Source organism: Lissotriton vulgaris, chromosome 8 (assembly GCF_964263255.1).
Source record: "Lissotriton vulgaris chromosome 8, aLisVul1.2, whole genome shotgun sequence".
Taxonomy (NCBI): domain Eukaryota; kingdom Metazoa; phylum Chordata; class Amphibia; order Caudata; family Salamandridae; genus Lissotriton; species Lissotriton vulgaris.
The window spans coordinates 172,247,190-172,269,913 of NC_141696.1; the positions used below are offsets into that span (position 1 = coordinate 172,247,190).

Here is a 22,724-nt window from a genome sequence, read left to right on the forward strand (position 1 = left end):
ATGCCTTTTGACTATTGCCAAGTTCACAGACCAACTAAAAAGTTTTTATGACGCTCTAAGATAAAGCAGCACAAGTTTATTGGCACAGGGACACGTGTTATATCCTCCACTCCCCCCCCACCCCCGACATTGCTATTACATCGAGTTTGCAATTTTAAAAAAAGCGTTCTCTTCTTTTCATCTGCATTTCATCTTCTACTTCTTTCACTATATTGATAATAATTAGGTCTGGGCCAAATTTAAATTATGCAGTCATAATTCGTGCATGGGAAATTCACATTATGCTTGTTACACAAAATTCCCCAAATTACGCCACTTTGCGTAATTATACGCCATGTGCGCTAAACATTTACAACAAATGTACAGGAACAACAGAACACACCTGGCTGTTGTTCACAATGGTTTTCTTTCTTGCACTTTTATTAGCGGGAAATGCATTTGTGTCAAATATTGGCGCAAGGATGCATTTTGCGTTAGTATACGGAGCTAAATTACAGATTTGCAATTCATGTAATTACACGTAATTTTGCTGAAATCTTATGCAATTACTCAAAAGCAAGTTACAGGAATTTGGCACACCCCTATTAATAAAGAGGAATGGCGGGAAAAGTAATTTCGCTCTTTGGCTAGTCCCACCGCCATTACAAAACCAGGCACCGGACTGCTGGGACAATGTGAAGCATAGCCGCCATCTTATGCTGTGTGCTGCTGTCCCCTACAGAGTCTGATGGGTAACTGGCTACTTCTGCTGTGGACAAACTAGAGGCCAATTCCACATGCTCACTCAGTAGACGCCATCACCTTCCTTTGTCTGGCTTTCCTAAATTATGGAATGTCAAGCTGTGGTGCTGAAATCCTGCAATGCCAGTACAATATTTCCTAGTAGAATTATCTGGGACAGCAGTCTGAGGTTGTCAGTAACCTGCACTACAATCCCAGCTATATTTAAAAATATTTTTTCTGACAAGAGTGGTTTCAGTCAAAGTAGGCCAAAATAAAAGCCAGTAAAACACAAGGAAAATACTATTTACGGTCTTACCTGGTTCTCCTGCTACAAGTGGTTAACTGAGTGGGCCATTTTAATGATGCCCGTGTTTGGCTGTTTGTTTTTGGTGTTCATGGGTCCAGCAAGTAAGAGGGTCAGTCCCTCATAGGTTGTTTACGCAGGCTGAGCATCTAAATGGACAATGTGGGGCCACTGTCAAGCAAGAACCCACCAGGGATGGTCAGGCTAAATCCCTAGATGGTTCTCCTTCCGTCATCAGTACCAGTGATGAGAAGTTGACATTAAATGACATTTCTTGTAGGTGTCAAAACTGCACCGAATGAAGGCGGATATTGTGAGAGTCCTCGACAAAAGTAAAGAAAGTAGAGTTATGTGCAACACTGACCTAAGAGATACCCCTGGGACTGAGAATCTACCTCAGAGGGGAGTGTGAAACCCACTGATTCTTCACTTCATCCTAACTGCCTCAAAAACAGGGATGCTACTGAGTTGGGTAACATTAAGACCTTTTGTTAAGCAGGACCGGAACGTCCATTAGACGAGGTAAGGCACCCCATAGTGGTACTGCGTAGGCTCTGAATGGCTTTTTTTTCAATGAATAGGGCACTAAAACACATACACAGTGTAAAGGGTGAAAAAGGAAATTAGGTTTATGATGTATAGTGTTCACATGAATAATAACATTCCAAAGTGTGCGGAACCAGCTTAGTTGAACCCCACATCCTGGTAAGTTCAATTTTCGTATGTATGTATTGTTTTTATATAGCAGGTCTGCTTTCGGAGTGCAATTTCTAAAAGCTCACGGTGATGAAGAAGCGGACGGAGGGGAACAAGCAGCTGCTACGGTTTACCAGTCTCTGAAAAGTTGCTTTCATGGAGCGGGTGCCAACACTTGTCGGAAGAGACAGGTTGCCAGAACTCTACAGTCAGAAGTCAGTCTGCAGATGGAGCCCGGAGAGTGATGGAATGTAGACAAGACTGAAACAGGGAACCAACGGGTTTCATCCAGTACTTTGGCACTGAACCAGCTGGAGAAACAGCCGAAATCCAGAGACCGGCCTTGAGCACTCACCCGATGGGATGGTGTAGACACAACAGAGCTGCTAAATATTCCAGGTTTATCAATGCTGAGCATCATGTCACTGCATGAACGACAGTGTTCAGCAGAGCTGCACCAACGAAGGGGTCACAGATGAGGCAGGACACGTGAATTGACTTTGGAGGCCACCATGGACCGCACTGCAATAGTGAATCCAGATGATCGCGATGGCTAAGGCCATCTGCCAACTAGTGGTCGGTTGGTGAGATCTTGTTGGGTGCATTCATGGTTGTGATGTTGGTAGGTACCAAGATTTCACATCTTCGTGAATGGAGATCCCAGCGTTGAGTATTACCTTGCAGATGAAAGGGTAAAATACTTTATCTCAGGGCTGTAGTAGCACTGCTTCCATTTTACCAACACTCAGGCACGGCCAGTTGCATCACATGCGTTGTTCAGGTGAGTCAGGCAGCCCAGGACAACGCAGAGGTCAACTGGTTCTAAAATCCACACGGTACTGAGTGCAGAGAAATGCCAACCAGCTGATGGGTGCTTGGCCACACCGCTGTAAGGCTAGTTTTCTTCAATGCAGCACAGCACAAGATGGCGTAGTTTACCAGAGCAGTGAGTGACAGTTTAACCGGAAGTGTGAAAAGCATGGCCATAGAAAGAGGACTTAGAAAACCGTGAGCAGGAGCAAAATAAAGACCATCAAGGAGCAGGGTCGCCTTACGAGTTTCCTAACGATTGAATAAATCCATGCGGGACATTTAATCCCACAAGGAAGAGGCCTGGGATGCCTCGCTTGCGAGAGCGAGCACCAGAGTGGTGCAACAGCTGAGAATCCGTGCACTTCTTCGCGCATTAGGCGCACAAGAAGTTGGGCGCTAATTGACCTCCAGGGTCTAGCAGGATTCACTGGTGTTAATCCAGGCATCAGATACTGTGGGATGTGTGCTCAGCTGTCTCTGCATGAGGAGTGCGGCTTATGGAAAGGGTAGTGGGGGCAGAGGGATTTGCTGTACGGCTGCGGTGACGACTGGCGGGCCTAGTGCTGGCATGTCTCGCGTTATCACAGGGTTAACACGGCTCTATTTACTGCATCCCATTCATAAAAGGACCAGCCACATGCTTTTCTTTGTGTCTGTTGACTGCCAGCAAGGAGAAACTGTTCAGAACATCTCAAGGACAAACAGGTGACACAAAACAAAGGCGAACAAATACTCGCACAACACAGGAAATGAACAAACAACACGAGTTCTCATGAGGTCCCATGCTCCTAAGCCTGCTAGACACCACCCCAACCTACACCCGAAGCCCTGCAGCTCGGTTATCATCAAACTAATATGTCTCTTTCCAAACCATAGGGTATAGAAGACAGAGGTTTAACCGCATGCGCGCTAGCGGTTTTCCCGCTAAGCGCTGCGATTTTAAAAATCCCGTGTTACGTGACAAGGTCAACTCATCACACGCACAGCGCAGGTAACGCCCATGACGAGCTGACCTTGTCACACACATCGAAGGGGTTAATCCGGGTCCTTGTGACACTTTCCCCCATAGTACTTTTAAAAGGAGGTGGAGAGAGGGAGGGCTACTTGCATGCATGCCCATAGACCAGATTCAGGCGGGAGGCTACTGATTTTTGAAGCACAAAAAAGGCTATGCTTTCAGTCTAGCAGAATTAGGCAGAATCTGGGCATTTTAAAAACTGTACATTCTGTTCAGGTTGGCAGCCTTGATTGCTCGCCCGCTTCCTTCCTCGTAAATGGGGTGCATTTGTTCAGAAGTAGGCAGCATCGCTCCATGGCTACTGCTTATGGCCTCAATTCCCATTCTTGCACGGCATGAAAACACTTCCCATATAGACTAAAAACAAAACCACCACCATTCCAGCCCCACGCCCCAGAAGGTGTAGATTCTTCTCTGCGAGGGGACGTGCTTCAGCACCCAACGTCGACGTATTACGAGCCATACAAATGGCACAATACAATTCCCCTGGCGCGCCTCCACCCCCAAGCTGGGTCTTTGAAGGATGGGGAACAAGCTGGGGTTGGCATTGAACGTGAACAGCTTCGCTGCAGCTGCTGAGACACAGCACAGCCTGCGACGCTTTGAAGCTCTGCGGGGATCTGAGAGAGATGTCTGGAGCCGAGCGGTGGGACACAGGCAGCATTCACGCAGCAACAGGGCAGAGGCGGCCCAGGCTGGGAGCGGACAAAAGGCGGCCGCCATCTTGGATGGAGTGACTGGCGGAGGACGGCTGCACAGGGGGGGGGGGCAGCTCCAGGCAGAACCCTCCAAGGGTCAAATCAAACTATTTGTCAGAGAGAGGGGGCATATCAATAAATAATCAACAGAACCATTAGATGGGTGGGAGGGAACGACAAATAGCGTGGGTATGATTTATACTAAAGGAGCGGGCAAGGGGCTAAGGGAGACTTTAGGGGAAACTTTAACACCACTTGCTTCACCTGTGCCTTGGAACCCGTAAGAAACATACATTATCTCATGCAGAATTTGTTTCTAGAAGTCCAAAACAAGGTGGCATGGCCTCTCGGAAAATAAGGCGCTTTTCTGATGGACCACTGGCCCTTTAATTCTGGGAAAGCGCTCATGTTCACCAGGTCCAAGGAAGAATAGCTCCTCCTATCCAGGTCTTTCTCAGATTCCTGGGACTTGGAGTCCTGCTCATCCAATTACAAAATCATGACTAACATTACCAGAATGCATAGAGGAACATGGTCTGTTTTAGTTCCTTGAGCACTGGCATAGGGCACTAGAGAGCACTGCCCTACAGAAGGTTTTTGAGGTTTTATTTAGTGAGGACCAAGGCAGAGGATGTGAGAGTTCTACACAACAGATAAAAACAATGTATTATTTAACAGAAAACCATACAGCTTGTTATGCCTGCAAGAACCACTGCAGTATTTTAAAATAGAAAAAAAACACACTGTGCCCCTTTGCCTACACCACCAAACACAAGAGTTTTACTCGAAGGCTGTATAGAAGCAGGAAGTGGTCTTCACTGGAAGCACTATGCCTTTCATCTTGCTTTTATATTTGGTTACTTAACTATAAATATATGCATACCAACATTACCGGTGCAGACGGGAGACTTCTAATACCCCCAAACCAGCTCCCTCTGATCTCATTTGAGTTCTCTCTCTGTTCACATTTGCCCCACTTCAATGCAAGGTAATAAGGTTTCTGTAAAATTAAGTTCCCTCTTTTTTCTCCAGAACTCTAGATGTTGGCATCTACGTAGTATATGCAATGTTTAGCAGCCGTTCAGTATTTCTTTAGATGCTGTACTAAGGGTCCAGCTGCAGCTAAATGATATAATATGCATTAAAAAATGTATGTACTAATTTTAGGTGCAATGTGCTCCTATTCACTTAGTCTGTAGTTACAGGGTTCAGTATTTTTTAGAATAATCTGGATTAGAATATTAAATTTTGTAGGCTCCTGGATAATTTTAAAACACCTCTCTCTGTACCAAATAGGTACTTAGCCCCTGTGATGGACCACACCCCTTCAGTAAAGGGTCCACACTTCTGGAATTTCATTCTCGTTTACTTCATTTCAAACCATTCCAATTAAACGAAAAAATAATTCAGAGGAAGGAGCTGGGCTTTAAGGTGAGAGTTTACACAAATAGGCATGGGTAAAATGCTTTGTGCCATCAAATCTCATTTTTAGGTCTCGCCCCCCAGATAGCGCAAACTGACTTGTTGCGAAAGACCTTTTGAGGGTTTCACGAAAACGCAGAGTGGGTGCACAGCCCCACCGCTGCTAAACATTGGTTGGCTGTATTGTCACTTTCCTTTGTTTGGTTCTTATTCGATGGTGTGCCTTCCTATTGTTGTGTTTGTCCCTCCCCTGGAGCACAACCTCTTTGCCATCCTTTTAATAGTCTGACTTGTATCCTCTTTTATCAGCTCACTTTTTGGAAACTATTTTTTACTGTTTGGTTGAACACACCATGAAACTACATGTATTTCAGCTACCTCCATCGTTTGCTTCTTCACTGCCAAAAATCCAAACCCAAGCTCTTTGTTGTTCTCCCCCTAGTGTGCATCTTCCTAACAGTGCCCCACTCCCACGAGTTCCGCGTTGCTCCGTCCCTCGTGTGATTCTCCCCTACCCGCGCTGTTGCTCTCTCCCTTTTGTGATGGTTTTCCCCTCCTCCCCTGGCTTTATTTTTTATTTATTCAACTACCCACTACTTGTTGCTTTCCCTCCCCCCACTCCTTTTCCCCGTGGTTTATTTTAATGTATTTTTTATTTGGGGGTACGCTGCAAATTGCCACTGGCCCCTTCACTTTACCAACAAGGGCACTGACACTACTTCAGTTTCATTTTTTTATTTTTTATTTACCATTTCATTTTGGATTGGTAAATAAAAAAAAACAGCACACACGCATGAGTGTACTTACAAAAAGATACGCCCACCATTAGCGGCCACATCATCATGCCTTTGTTTATTTTATTTTTTTGCCTCATGCTACAAAGCATTGCCAAAAAAAACGATTTTACTTGTTACTCATGCCTTGAAACTTTTCCACGAGCCACTTGAGAACTCTTCAAAGAAATTAGCACCGCAAATGGCATGTTGAGATTGGTTCAGCCAATCAGAAGGCCTAAAACACTGGCATTTACCAGAGTTTTTGCAGATGCTAAACTTGTTAATGTCCCCTTTCCTGAATTACGTGCCCTTGCTTCCAGCTTGGGCTCAGAATTATCATGCGTATAAATGCCAGTAGTTAACGCCCTCAATACAGGGCAATAATGCTTAATTGATCTAATTTTAGAACGGTGCATTGATCTTGTTTGTTATTTCTGCTCCTCACTCAACACCTTGCCTCTTCCATGCCTAGCTTGGCCAGGAGCCAGAGGCAGCATGCCAGGAAGGATCCTCATCCCGCCACCCGGCCGTGCCAGCTGCTGCTATGAGCCCTGGCCTGCACGGCAGATGTTGCGCTGAGCCTCTTGGTTCCTCTTTCTAGCGAACAAATTTTTGGCCTGCATCCTTCGCCTGAAATGTGCTGACCCTGGAACATCCCCAGCTCACTATTTTGTTCCACTTATACCAGATTGCTTGAAAATAAATCATCCCTGGCGGGCAGAGGTGAATTCACCAGGCACTGTTCCTGTGAAGTGCTTCTTAATAGAGATTCCTGGAAGTGTAGCCAATGTCATGCGGCGGAAGGTTAATTTATCGCGCCTACAGCTCAGCGCTGTATTCTTCTATTATGGCTCCTGGACTGTAATTCAGGGCATCAGAAACGACATAAAAGGAGCCATTAGAGGCACACATCTACTTCATAATATTTTTTCTATTTTTTATCTTGTCATTGCGACATCGAACAATGGTGTTTACCATTATTTATAGGAAATGATCTTTCAAGGTCTCAGCGCAACAGTCTAATAAATGCAGAAACTGTTTGCCATCTGAGTCACCTCCCAGGCACATCCTACCCCGCCCCCCCTACGAAGGGGGGAGGGGCGGGCTTTCGGAGTTATTCTTGATAGGCAGGGGGGATGCTGCTATGGGTAGTGCATTATGCCTCCACTTTTACGAAAACAACAGGGAGTCTTTCGACTTAGGACCAGGAAATGTCATGATGGAAATGGAACAACAAGTGATCATTAGAATTTGCATTTATCAGGAAACATTTCAGACTGCCGCCAGGGCTCTCCAACATGGCGGCGCACTGCACGCGGGCTGCACGCGGGCTGCCTTTAAGGCCCGCTAATGGAATCCTGTGCTTGAGCACAACTCAGCAGCGGTTTAGCAGCAAAATGAGTGGGTAAGTTTGTGGTGTGCATGCGACGATGGTACATGTAGAACCTGAATGTTGCTGTTCATGGCTGTGACGTCAGACTGCTAGAAGTCGCTCCGTACCGAAAAAAAACTCAAAGCTGTGGAGTAAACTAGAAAGAACAATTGAGCTGTGCATGCAAACTGCACATGTACTAAGTTCAAAAGAGCAGCAGAATTCTTATTGTTCACAGTGCCTGAAATGTAGAAAATGAAGTGCCAGGGCCCTCATCAGGGGCCACTGCAGCTTGCGCCATACATTACCCATACCAGCGCAGCCAGTGACATTACCAGCACAGCTACCAACCATCAATCAATCTCCTACAAGTGTGACCATTCAGACTATTCCAGGCCCCCAACGCTATAAGAAGGGCTTGTGTGGCAGGTATTAGTCATTTTTAATGTATATGCAATAAATAATCAACTGCTTTTGTGCTGATCTTAAAATTAGGCAAACATCGCCACCAGGTGACAGACTGTCATAAGTGTCAGTGCTGCCATTTAAGTGCTGGTGTCGGGCACCAGAAACCACCGTCTCAAATTAAGCACGGATTGTTCATGATGTGCCGACTGGACACACATCACCTGTGTTCAGATTTTGAGAAGGAATTCCTGATAAAGACCTCTAATATGAAAATGATTTAGACTCAACAATGTTTCAAAGCCACAAAAAAACTGAAGCGGCGTCCCTGTGATCCTAATCCATGTATCTAAATGTTATAAAAGAATAAGGTATCAAATATCATGGGCAAAATATACTGATGGACAAAATATTGAAGGTTAAGGGCATATAGGGATGTATTAATTTACTATTTGTAACTCCACATCTATGTACCTTGAAACTAGATTTATTGTCAAGGTGCATAGAAGTGGAGTTAGGTATTGAAACTCTCGACATACTTCAATATTTTGATCCCCAATATTCCGTTTACGATATTAGTGGGCCACAATATTCTGTAGTCAATATTCAGGGTCCAAACCGTTGATGTCATTAGCGTGTATTTGGACTGCTACTTTAACCATTTTATCTACAAGGAGAAGGGGTTGAGTATTTTACTTCACTACTCCTTACTTTGGCAGCCAAATTACACTTCTGCTCTGGAGAAACACAATACCTGGAATTTTAAACGTAATACCATGGTTGGGGATTCTCCTTAATAATCAGAATTGATTTCTGTTCAAAAAAACACTTTTTGGGACATTAGGGTAATCAAAGACTGGGGGATGGGAGGAGGGGGGGACATAACGCTCGAATTTATACCTTGCAGTTTGTAAGCAGCTCTTAGATGACAGTTAATAGCTCACTGTTCTAAGTTAGGATTTTAACTTATAAACTGAAAGTAACAAAAGGGTCTCTGACAAAAGCAGTAGCCCACTGACCAATTTACATTATGTGCACTTTGAGATCTGCATGGCGCATGCTCTTTGCAGCGGGTACATTAACCATCTGAGCTATCTTTCCATGAGTCAAAACTTCCACTAGACAAAATTCTGATCTCTCTCTAGGAAGAACATTAATCACCAGAGTCATCATGACATTTTTATTGCTGCCGAAAATTGCTGGAAGCCAGGAAGGAGGCAGCAAGCCTTTTTAAAACCATAATATACTACAAACATGATGCCTTCAATTAAAGCCAGCACCCGGTGTGGTCACACTGGTTGCACCGCCCTAGAGCTGGTGGTGCAACCAAGGAGAAGGGGTTGAGTATTTTACTTCACTACTCCTTACTTTTGTAGCCAAATTACACTTCTGCTCTGGTCTTTGGGTTGCTAAAACGTTGTCTTGTCATTTGCTTCAACAATATCACGTTCTCTGCACCGTCTCTCCTTTTCAGAGACACGATTATTCTGATACATTTATACCTAAATCAATAGGTATATGATTAAATTATTATCAGAGGGTTACTTTCCTGCATCAGAATGTGAAGAATATAATGTGTGATTTTCTTGGGTACAGTTGCACTAGAGGATATATACTAAATGAAAACATCCTTAATACTGTGAACTAACTAAAGGTTGTGCCAGAACCACTGTTCTATAATATAAATGGTTGAAAGACAGATAAGCTGACAAATGATTTGAGTCACAGGAAAAAGAGGTGAGCAAATCAAATACTAGCTAGAAAATAAACGATGGTAAATTGTATGTATTCTGATGCAGCTAGTATTAAACTGGCGAAACATATGTTTTTGTGCACAACTGGCAGTCAGGAGCCCATGGACAGGCACTGGGAGGCACAGGACATGCATCAGAAGAAACATTCAGGGGCACACACAGCGTTGGTATAGAGAGCAGCTCCATCAAGCCGTATGACGCGGATTTTATTTTTGGGTGCAGGAATCCGCAGGGTAAGTAACAGTCATGGAGATCAGTATTTAAAACTATTTATGGTTCATCTGCATTTATGTTATGCGTTTCTCTGCATTGCATCAGACTGGTGTTATTTTTGTTTTCACCCAAACATTTTTGTGGCGTGCAAAATGGGGGCAAAAAGTTGTCTCGTGTTCTTGATGCTGTTGAGGTTTAGTTATCGCTATTTCTGAGTAAACAAACATTGAAATGTGAGAGTGTTTCTTTTACTCTCTTTCAAAATGGCCTCCTAGAATATGGATCCTTAGCCGACGTATTTAAAACACCTTTTTTTGAAGGCGCTGTCTACCCGCACACTGCTTGCGTTACTGGGGAGCCGCCCATCAGCCGAAAACCATTGTAACATATAAAGTCTACATCGCCTAAAATCATCCAGATTACCATGATCATATACTCTGCGATGACCGGCTTGTGACCAGTCCAGGGGCAACACCTCCAAACCTGACAGTTGTACGCAACAGCTGGAATGTGAAAGCGGGATCTTTTAAACCTTCAAATAACTGAATGACGCGTGTCGAACTGTTTGGCGTGTCTGTCTGACACATCATGAAGAAAAATAAACCGGCAAAGCCAATAGGTCTCACTTTTCATAAACATGCGGTGCCAATGAGAACCTTCTGTTTCTTTCAGGGGAAGCATTTGGTAATAGTTAGGCAGATTTGCGTGTTCTGCTCCAGGCTGTTCTAAAAAGAAAATGACATGATGCAACCTCCTAGGCTACAACTACCCTGAAAGAAGAGTGGCATGAAAGGAGACAGAAAATGAAGCTTGCATTGCAAGTGGTGACCTTAAAAGTTCTAAGCAGCACAATATAGCAGTGTGTGTGCACAGGTCATTCCTTTACGAACAAAACTAAGTCCAACAATCTTATCAAGACATCAAAGTAATTAGAAATAAAATGAAAAGGCGGTTAGAAAATTAGCTTAGCCTTCTGTAAAAATAACATGCACTTCGAAAGTACTAAAAGCCACAAGCCAGTAATTAAAATGTCATTGTGTCAAAAAAGTAAGTCCATGGTAGGACTCTTACTGAAATACAAGTTACATGCCCTGTTGATTCTGCAATTTAACAAAAGAACTAATTGAGCACCGTTACCGACAGGAACACAGATGGGACAGAGGGACAACCCACACAATTCCATGCCCTAAATGGACAGCAATTAAAGCAACAGAAAAACCAGGAAACCCCCCTGAAATCCAATAGCTGAAGTGGGCTGAGCCAAAGCCCACTCTCTCTGTATAAGCTACACTTGCACCATGAATTGGTAATGAGGTATCCTGAACAGCTAAACTTGTCCACAGTACAACCTAAAGACAATGCCCGTTTTGTTTATGAGCATGAGAAGGCACTTGGAAGAGTTTTACCTCAAATATAGATATGAAATTTGATAATGTGTCAAAATATAGACCGTTTTTATGAACAGTTTCAGTTCATGCCAATAAGGCAAAACAAACATTTCCTATTCATACAAAATGTCAATTTCAAATACAACATTCTGTTTTCAAAAAAGTACCAAAGCACCCTAAAACATATTTCTTATTACACTAAATTCTTGCACCTTTTTTGTAATAGAAATATAATGCTCACCAACCTCAATTATCATTCAAACAAGGAGCAATTATTTTCAGAATAAACAAGCAGCAGCAATAAACCAATGAAAAAACCCACTATAATCTGTCCAGTTCCCAGTACAAACTGGAATGCTCTTTCATAAAAACATTTCCTCAAAAATATATGACTGGTCATGAGCTTATACAGAGAAAATATTGTTATTGTGCAAACACGCAGTCCCTTTTGTGCAAAAATAGAGCAATATTAGTGCAAAACACTATTATTCTTTTGCAGAGAGCAAACAGGCGATTTAAACATTGGCATTATACAAAATACCACTACTTTTATACAAAATAAAATCATGGCGGTACAGCATACATTTATGTTTATGCAGATGTACAATAATGACTAAAATATATACAATTGGTCTTGAGCAATCATAGTGCAAAATACAGTTAAATCAATGGGGGGTAAACACTGGGCAGGGTCAACATTGATATTATGCAAAAAAAATTCCTCTTATAATGAATAAAAACTCTGCAGTATAGAGTACACTTTTGCAAATATGCCATTATAACTAAGGGGACCCAAAAGCTTCACGTTACCCAATGGGACCTACTTCCACGTATACGCAGACCTCTGTGTTCCATTCAATAGCTCTATTCTTGTGGGTCACTCCACTCTATTGACCGTTCATAAACAACAGACAGGAAGTTCTACAGCGCATAGCACAATGGTATATTTTCGCACCTTAAGATTACTCTCATCAAATCTCTTGTGTGACGTACCTGTAACATTCTGAAAGTTGGCAACAACAATTTTTTTCTACTGTTGTCGAAACATGTACAAACTATAAGTGCAAAAAGGACAATGATACATTTTGGCAAAAGGGACACTTAACGCTTTCATCCCCTACCTGCCTTGCCAACTTCCATTTCATGAGGGCTGGGACCTGCCCCAGTCTAACCGTCAAGGCCCATCTCCTTATGTAAACACATCTTATGTCCCGCAGATAAGGCAGAATATGCCCCCAAAACTTGTCTCTTTTAGGCGAGACAGGTTCTCTCTCTTACACATATCTTCTATTTCGATCCTCGTAGAGGCCTCTTTTGCTAAGAGCAGTAATGTTGGTTTCTGCTGCCCTAGTGACACTCATTGGAGTTCTAGACCTATTGGACTGTCCAGGGAGCCCTTAATTTCAGGAGATTGGCTGCCCAATGGCCAGCATACTTCTCCTGCAGCAGATATTTTTCTATTTAAATGAAGGAGGCCTCTTCAGCTCTCAAGAGACTGAACCAATAATTAGGAGCCGCTGTTTGTATTTAAATATATTCTATCCATCTATCTATCTATCTATCTATCTATCTATCTATCTATCTATCTATCTATCTATGTCTGTCGTCTTGTAATGGTCGGTGCACGGTTGTTCGTGGTCAGGTGAATGCAGTGGTCAGCCACTGTAATGGAGGCTAAAGCAGTGACATTCATCCTCAGACTAGGCATGAACTTCAATGAAGCGGACGGATGAGGAAGCATGCGCTATAGGGAGCAGGCCAGTGAATTATTTCCAAGTTGGGGGTTGAACGATGGCACGCCGCGAACATGATGAAACTGTCTGCAGCACAAGCAGCCAGGTCATAAATGAAAAGAAGGTGTTTGCAGTCAAGGGCTTGTTTTACAGTCACACCGCTGTGATACAAATACAGAGCAGCAAAGATTTAGCACCACAAACGTGATGATCGTGAGGCCTCAGTCACATATACTGTGCTGTAACCGACAAGGCTCAGGCTGGACAAATCCACCCACACCGCTATAAATGCGGATTGTGATCCGTCTTTCTGGCGGGTTTGTGTTACTTGGCCATGCGCAATGCACAAAGGAGGGCTTATGAGAATGTGAAATGGCGTCTTTTCCTGTTAGGTCACGTGACCAGTCTGAGCAGAAGCTTGATGCTGGCTGGGTCTCTAGATGCAAGTTTGGCATTCCCGGAGGCTCCCTGCGTTTCCGGGTGCATAAAAGGAGTACAGGTTGCAATTCCCAGTGGCATATCTGCCTCAAATCAGTATTGACAGATGGTCAAAGCCCTATTCTTCTTTACTGTGTGTTTATTTGCAATTCAGCAATAACATTGCTCGGCTTAACCACATCGCTGCTTGAGAGATTCCTCTGCTGTGCTGGACAGCAATAAAAACGGGTGTGGTCTTGACGAGCTCAGCTCGTCATGAGCACAGGAGCACTGTACTGCATGACTAGCTGAGCTCGTCATGAGCATGGAAGGGGTTAAGGGAACGAGCCTTGCCTTGTGACACGCGCTAGAATGACATTGAGTGCATAAAGCACGCGCTCGCCGTGTTTAATCCTGAACTTCCACATCTTCACAGGAGAGTTAGGAATCAAATCGGGGGCAGCAACATGCGTCACAATATGAGCACAACTCTGATCGTTGTGCACAACACAGAAACACTTTGCAAGTGTCACAGTAAAGACCAACACCCTTCTGGCAAATACTACCAACAGAGCCGCATCCATAATACCCATGCGCTCAAGCACTCTGGCGTCTCATCGGTGGTCTGCAGCGATACATACATGCAACTGCAATATTAATACTACCGGAATATAACTCAGTGCTGACAGACGAAGCAATGCACACGATTAAACAACAGGAGCTGTTACTGTCTCAGTTTCAGTGCAAAACACCTTGGAGAGGAGCTTTCTTGGACATACAGCACAGCTGAAATCTCTTATTCTTATTGTAAACTATATATGAAAATTGAATTCAACAAAACTCAAATTTGTTAACTAGCATTATGGGGTCCTGGGTGAAGGCTGCAACTTACTTGCATGATGCATAGATGTGTTTACACCCCTATTTTCCAATGATCCCTTACATTTCAAACAACATGGGATAGTTTATATTGAAATAGTGTGCAAAGACTTTTTAAACTGAGAAGTGAAGTAAACTACGTTAGACACACCAAAATATTTAAAGTTGAATACAAAACAGTTGTGTCGCTTCCGTAAACTTCTTAAAACCCATCTTTTTAGCACCACGCATTAACAGGATGTGTCTATCTGTCGGTCCGGTTCATAAGCACTCGGAGGCTTCAAGGTAGCTACGCGCTATAGAAATCTAATTTCATTCATTCATTCACTTAGATATTAAATATGGGAACTTACCGATGGTTGTGGTAAGGAACGACACGAGCTCTGCCTCTTTCCCGTCATTGTAGAAGGCCAGGTGCCAGATCCCTGAGTCCAAGTACTGGATGAACCCCGTCTCATGGCTGGTCAATGGTGCAATGCCCCGATGAAGCCGCTGAGGTCCTTCCAGGTTCCTGGCCTCTTGGGCCAGCAGCCTCCTTCCATCAAGGAGCTCCACAAAGTCAAACTGCGCAGAAGGAATATCACCAGAACTTCAAATGAGTACTCAAAAATGTCACAGACACAGAGATTGGCCATTTGTTTTGGCACGAGGTCAACACATGTCCACTCAAATATGTCTACAAAGCAAAGGATCTTTTTGAACATGCAATCAGCCTGCCTGCCCATGCCTTTCTAGCCATTACTTTTAGTGCACTACAAGTTAGCATTAGCAATTGATAGGGTAAAGTCAGAAGACGGACAACTTCCAAGACTTTCATTCTATAAAAAAATCAGTTAACAAAAAGAACACCTCCGGCATGCTTTTATTTATTTACATTACAAGCCTTTGGTAAATCTCAAGTTGTGGCCCAACTTTCCATTATGGGCAGCCATCTTCCAACAGCCCATGTCACCCATAATCCCCTGCTATCAGAAAATTGTTAGTAAAGGCATCCCTCTTGCACCCCTCACTCTACAGCCAATAGAAAGAAATAGAGACTAAAATACTCCTGTGGGCTGATCCAAGATGTGCATGACAATGTCTGTAGCCTATAGCTGAAGGTTCCTGAGCCAATGGCTGAAGGAGGCTGGACCAGAGTACAGAATACAATATGTTTGGCATGAATGGTGGAAGAGAATTTACACATCAAACCTAAAAATAGAGGATCAGGACTGCTGCTTTCCAAATACACAGGATTCAAGCAAATGGCTAGAGTGAAAGACATACTAGCCCTAGGGGAAAAAACCCTTGACCTTAAAAAACATACAGGCAAACAAAAACATAAGCAATAAACACAAAGGGCATGACTATGAGTTTCGTGGACGGTCACTTCATCACGAATGTGACGGATATTGCGTCCGCAGTATTACGAGTTTCATTATATCCAATGGAACATAATGGAACGCGAAATATGGCAGACAGGCTATCCATCACATTTGTGATGGAGTAACCCGTCCGACAAACTCGTAATCAGGGCCTAAGTGCTCAGTGGGTGTGTACCTGTGCATACATCATAGGACAACAAGTGCTAATTGGCCTAGACAAAAGCAGCCTCAATCATTGATAGAACAGCGTAGTGGGGAAAATGGAGACGATTAGTTCTGCAAAGGAGACGGTCTTACCTGCGTATGTGAAGGGGGAAGGCCTCTTCGTCCATAGATCCCAACCAGGGCCGCCTTTCCAAGAGACACATTGAACTTCAGGTGCACAGGGTGGTCTATGAAGACTTGCGATCGCCAGAATATGCCGGGAGGGATCTTCTGCGTGCTCCGCCTCCCGACATCGAGTTCTCCTGAGTCTATGAAACTGTCGTCGGGGAAGAAACTACTGGGTTTACCTACCAAACAGGAAAACAAGCTTCGATTAGTCTGTATGTCAGGAGGTACCGGTTCAAAACATTGGAATTAAGAAGCAACCTTTCTGCCTGCCGTGCCGTCTAATGATTGTAGTAAAAGCGTGGTCCACCACCTGCTCGGAATCGGTCACACAAGGTGCTCTAAAAGATTTAGCGAAGGTCAGAGAGAGAAAATGGCAGCTGGCGGGGTTGGAGTATGCAGTAAACAGGGAGGTAAAGGCTTGATTTGGATTGATTGAAGTAAACTACATTTTCATCAGGGGCGGGTCCTCCGTAATGGCGAAGAAGCGCTGCCCCACAGCCTGTGCCAGCAGATGATTCCTTTTTATTTATCATTTTCATTTTATTTATGCTGTTTGTCTGAGCCCTGCAATAACTATAGGGTGGGGTAGACTGCCCTCATAATGCACATGTGCTTGTCCGGCAGTTCTAGGACGGACAAACACACATGCAGGTTTGGAGAAAAGGCACAAGCTCCAATGCACCGTTTGAGCTGCAAACATGGCCGCTCCGACCAATCCCGGGACTACTCTGGATTGGGTGTGGAGCCAGTGCCCTGAGGGCCCATCCCCTTCCGGCCCAAAGAAGACTAGAGGAGCAGCGAGGCGGCCGTCAGCGGGAGCGGAGAAGCATTTAAGTTTTATTTTTTTTCTTTATATTATTTCAAACTGCCCCCCCAAACCCTTGTCCCCCCCCCTCCCCACAGCCGCCCTACCACTTACGATAGGCGGCCGCCACTGACTTTCACTAGTAAATAATCTTCAAAGGGACAACTGGTCAACAAAATAAGTAATTAAATGTAAATCCTACTAGTGCTTATTAGCACCATGTATGGACAATAAGACTGCCTCACCCAATCAGCGTTCTAGTGTTATTTGACTACATTTTAGGTGCAGTAGCAGGGACACAAAGAAGACGGAGAAGAAGTGTTTATTTGCCGATGAGGGGTGATAACAGGGGTCCAGGTGCTAAAAAGGCTGTTGCTCGCATGTTGCTGTGCATTAACATCTGCCACATACCCTTCCTGCATTATGCGTTTTTATCGGAATTACAAGGCAGGCAATTAACAACAGTTAATGTCCTCTGCAGATGGAACACACTATTAACGACCTGGTTAAAGGACCGCAATGCTTTCTTACAACAGCAACCTACAATGAATTGAACTGTTTTTGTTCACTAATGACTTGAGTAAGGCCTTTTTGGTTGTACAACAAAAAACCTTTGGACAGAAAAATGAGGCACACCCCTTTCAAAACAACAAACCTTCTATGAGGAGTCAGTAGGGAGAAGAACCTCCTTTCTAATGGATCCATGGTCAATGAGAGGCCAATGGGATCCATTTTCTAGTGCTTGAAAACAAAACAAAATTTTGACTTGCTACAGCTGTAAATCCTTTTACTGGTATTTTAGATTTTTTTTGTGTCTTAACTTTTGGATTACAGGCTGACTCACAGATTTAGGAATATGGTATGAAAAGCTTCACGCCTTTTCAAAGCCCATCACTTCCAGCCCCAGGCCGCCCTGGGTTACAAAAAAGGTCTATTCTGATACATCTAATACTTTTTTCGTACCTACTTTTGATATCCTGTCTTTTTTTTACTCCCATAAAGATGATGCATTAACGAGTCCTAAGCAATAAAAAAAATTGACAGCTGTCATTCACTTTCTCCTCACTTATGTGTGCCAGCTGTTCCTGATAACACCCACTGCAATAGTTACATCTTCGCATAGGAGTCTGGAGGATCCATTTTTATAAAACATCTGAACAAATCACCCAATTACCATAAACGACATAAAATATCAAAATGCGTTCGTATCAGAATTGCTCTTGCCTTTCCATTTTGATCATAACAGGTTATGGAAACAGGAAGTTTGCATTCAAAAACAGACATGAAACGTACTCACAGAAAACCACACTGAGAGGTAACGCAAACAGAACACAAAGACGGTGACACACACGTGAAAACATTTGGCTTAGTACCACAAATGCTTAGAACATCGGAGGAGAAACAGGTGAAGTGAGGAGGCTGTTCATGAGAGTGGAGCATGGAGGGCATGAGGCAAGCAGAGATGAAACTATCAACACCTGCTGGTCAGGCAGAGCAGAACAAGATGGCCGACTGCCAGGGGTTGGTACCTACCTGAGTGGCGGGATAGGCTGCGTCTGATACAGTAATGGACACTGAAGAAATACTAGGAGAGATATAGTAAAAAGAACTTGCAAAAGGCCACAGCATGGTTGGGCCACACTGTTTATGGTGTGAGACGCTGGGTAGAGCTAATCAGTCTGGTGCGAGATGGAAGGGCGAAGCATAGGAGATTATCCCCAACAATAGGCCACCGCTAAGAGCCAATCGGCAACCAATGGTACAAGGTGATGTACGTACAACAAGACCCCTGATAAGTTAGGTTGATACTTGTAAGTGGAAATGTCATCTATAGAAAAAGAAGAAGCACCATCAAGACAGTGATGAGCGCACTCTCCTTGAAGCCATGCTCATTGGCCAGGACACTTTCTTTTCCTACTGATGCAGCTTTATGATGCGGTCACCTTTGGATGCGCTCTGTGGGGGACATGCGCAATATCCTTGCCTACAATGCCAACAGCTTCTCTATGGGGATGAAGGAAGAGGGCGTGTGTTGTAGCCAGGCGGCATGCAGCCCGTGTTCATCTCTAAAGTATCAGAATCAACTTTGGGCCTCAAAAACATAAGCAAAAGGTCGCAGTAAACATGCAGACTGACAGAATTTGGTGCTCAAGATTATTTAAAAAGCATGCAGGTTATGTACGCGCTCTACTGAACCTCCTACTGCTCATTCCGCATTTCAGCGCACAGGAACACCATGCATCAGGCAAGACCTGGATGTAACCATGCAGCACCACATGTTGCTTTACTTTGCGGTGGAATGCTTGTGGAAATGCAGGAGGCAATACTGGACGCTACTCACTTGGGGGAACGTTACACATAAAAATTATCAATGGAATGTTCCGAATAGAGAGACCTTCGATAACCCTTGTGCAGTGGGATTTAAATTCTCAAGTCCGCGAGAAGTGTGCATCGTGTCTTTTGAACACCGTTGGCGACCACCTTAGGCCATTATTCTAAAAACACGATATGTTTGGCCTTAATCGAACTGGCCTATAAAGCCGACTTAACGGTTCAGGTTTGATAAGTGAACTATCAAAGTATATAATTTGACCAAATATGAACTATGTATCTAATTGTAATCATTCTATCTGCAACATGTTTTTCCAGCGATTTGGTACCATCAGATGCAGGGCCAAGCATCAGGTTTATTTTTATTTGAGTGTAAAAGATGAAGTATTATTTTTCTGTAGTTGAATGTAGAGAACAATGAAAGGTGTGAAGTAGTCTGCACAAAAAACTATAGGCCTAGCAAGGTATAGTTCACATAATGTGGGTGGCGAGATAGACTCAATCTAATATGCAAAGAGTCGAATAAATTAGAACACTGGTAGCGTATGGAATTTGGACTACATGTCCATATATTGGAGAGAAACTATTCTGTTGACTTTTCTTGATAGCTAAATGCATTTTAAAGAAACGAGGAGAAAAGGGTAGAAATCATAGAATATGGTGACGAGAGGTAGAGGCAAAAAGCAAGAGCGAATATGAGAAAGATGGGGTCGGGGATTGCAGCTAGAAAGATTACCAATCTTTTTATCATGCAGCATAATTTTTGTATGTGAAGACATAAGGCAATATACTTAACCCCTTCCAGGCTGATGACGAGCTGGGCTCGTCATGGCGTAGCCTCCTCGCACGCTGATGACGAGCCCAGCTCGTCACGTAAAGTGCGATTTAAAAAATCTCAGCGCAGGAGCGGAATTCCGCTAGCGCGCATGAGGTTAATATAGGCGCTCAAGAGAATCTGCAACCTAGTGAAGAGGGTCAAATGTAGCACTAATTTCTAAAAAGGGTATCTGAAGCATACATTAGTAGGGCTGCCATGTTTACATGAACATATGGAGAAATAAGGAACATGAACTTTGGCATTGTGCACTAAAGCATGTTCTGCTTTTGCCCAAACTAAAGCAATGTGGAATGAAAGCGTCCTGTGCCTTTTAACCCCTTCACTGCGGCGGCTATTCCGCCGCAGTGCTAAGGGGGCGAGGGGGCCGCAGGGAGGGCGCCTGCTGGTGACGGAATCACTCCGTCACCAGCCGCGGTTGCGCTGTGCTCATGACTGAGCGGTTCCGTCACGGCCCGCCCGCTCAATGGAACCCTCAGTGCAGGCGCGGAATCCGCGCCGTGCAGGCGTTCCGAGCGGGCCGTGACGTGACCGCGGCTGGTGACGGAGTGGTTCCGTCACCAGCAGGGGAGGGGTTAAATCAGAACCAAAAATATCAATTGTAATAAACAGCATGTCCCACAGAATAGCAAAGCAATTCCATCTGACAAAGCTGCTGCAGATGTGCACACCCTTGCTCAGATCCCATTTTGACTTTTTCAAATTTTTAGTTTTTTCTGGGGGGGGCGCTGAATGTAAATGTCCAGTGTGATTCTGAGCAGCCTAGCACAGCCAATTTAATTGCATTATTCTTACAAATCTCAGCAATTTTTCTTTCCAATCAAGGATTCACTGAGTTGATAAATGAGATGGACGATCTGGAGTAATAAGAAGCAACTAATCAAAAATGCCCTTGGATTTCCTGGGCTGACATTGTCCTACCGGTGGAGGCGTTTTCACGCGTCCGCTTCCAGGGGCGGGCGTACGCGGAACTCCTCGTCACCAATTTAAAAGCTGGGGAAATTATGAAAGGAAATAATACTTATGCATTACATTTTCACAATGCAGGAGTTGTTTACAGGATTGAATGAGAGCTTCTTGGACCCCCGCCAACTCGCCAGATAATTAAAAAATAGGCACTTTACTCTGCAATTGGGTAACACATACCCTAGGGCAGGCAGGACAAATAGGACTGGAGTCTTTTTTTTTTCTTTTAATTGTTAAGCGATGTGACAGAGGCCAGTCTCTTCAGAATGTGACATACTGTTTAACAGGAACATGTGTAGCTTATGTATGAATTGTAGCAGGTTGTGTAATACTTCACAGTTGAATGTTTGTGCACAAATATTCAGGGAAAGCAGGGTATTGGTTGGCTGCACTCACATTCTTGAGAAGCTGGTTGAGTTGATGTTTAAGGCAAAAGATGCATCTTTACATTCAATAGTTTGGGTGTTAGTTATTTTTGGTCCTTACTGGTAAATTAAATTCTCAATAAATCCTTTCTCCTTCCCAATTAGGTTATCATATTTCAGGGCAATTGTCAGTTATAAGAGGCTGCCATTGCTTTTTCTTTCTCTCCACCGTTTTTGGCTTTCTGCTAGGTTCTGCCTTGGCTCCTGTTTCAACCTATCATTTGTTGGTACGATTATTTGTGTTATAATTTACCTAGTTGGTTCATTCCTCTTCCTCCACCTGTCCTGACCCAGTCGGAATGAGCCCAGAGCATTCTCGCCTAAAGGTTCTACAGCAGACTGAAACCTGTGGTGGTGTTTTGGTGTGAATAAAGACTCTTACAACTTCTCCACTGTGTCTTTGGCACTTTTATAGCACACAATGAGTACATTTTGTGTGTCAGACCTTCCGTGTTATGATGATCATTGGGAACTACTTCTTTAGTTCTTTCTATACCTTATGTACATTTTTTAAGTTTTGCTTTGTGCCCGCATTGCAAGCAAACATCTCGAAAGGTGACAACATTAAATACATCTAAATCAACTCTCACTGGTAATAGAATACAGGAAGAAAATTGGCGGGATGGGGGGGTCCAAGTCTATAAAAAAAATAAGATGGTATTTTATGTTAAGATGCATAACAACAGTCACATAACTTGCTTTAAAAAAGTTGTGGCGGGTGTAAATAAAACAGTGTAAATTGAACAAACTACTCATTTTATGTAACATCTTTCTTACTTCTAGTCCTGCAACCTTCCAGCCAGTCTGCTTAAAACATGAGTGAAAATATTGGCATCTAATGGGTGGTGTAGGACTCTGTACCACATCTACAGAGCATTGAGGGTGAAGACGCGTGCACAAGTCTACCAGGTACCTGGCCTTATAGGTCTCCTGTGAACAACTGTTAATCTACAAAACTGAACACTGCCTTAATAAAGGGGATGAGTTCTTGTAAACAGAGGGCCTTCGTTTCTTAAGAGCATAGACAATGCTATGACTATATAACCTCGGATTC

General features: G+C 43.7%; 1 protein-coding gene across 1 annotated transcript in view; it reads right to left on the minus strand.

Moving 5' to 3' along the window:
* TENM4 (teneurin transmembrane protein 4) overlaps positions 1 to 22,724 on the minus strand; it is a 1,632,468-nt gene that overhangs the window by 213,351 nt on the left and 1,396,393 nt on the right. The window contains exons 14-15 of the mRNA XM_086933907.1: positions 16,273 to 16,487; positions 14,965 to 15,175 (exon numbers count right to left, since the gene is read on the minus strand). Coding sequence (XP_086790033.1) covers positions 14,965 to 15,175; positions 16,273 to 16,487 — 426 coding nt within the window. The remainder of the gene's footprint in view (positions 1 to 14,964; positions 15,176 to 16,272; positions 16,488 to 22,724) is intronic.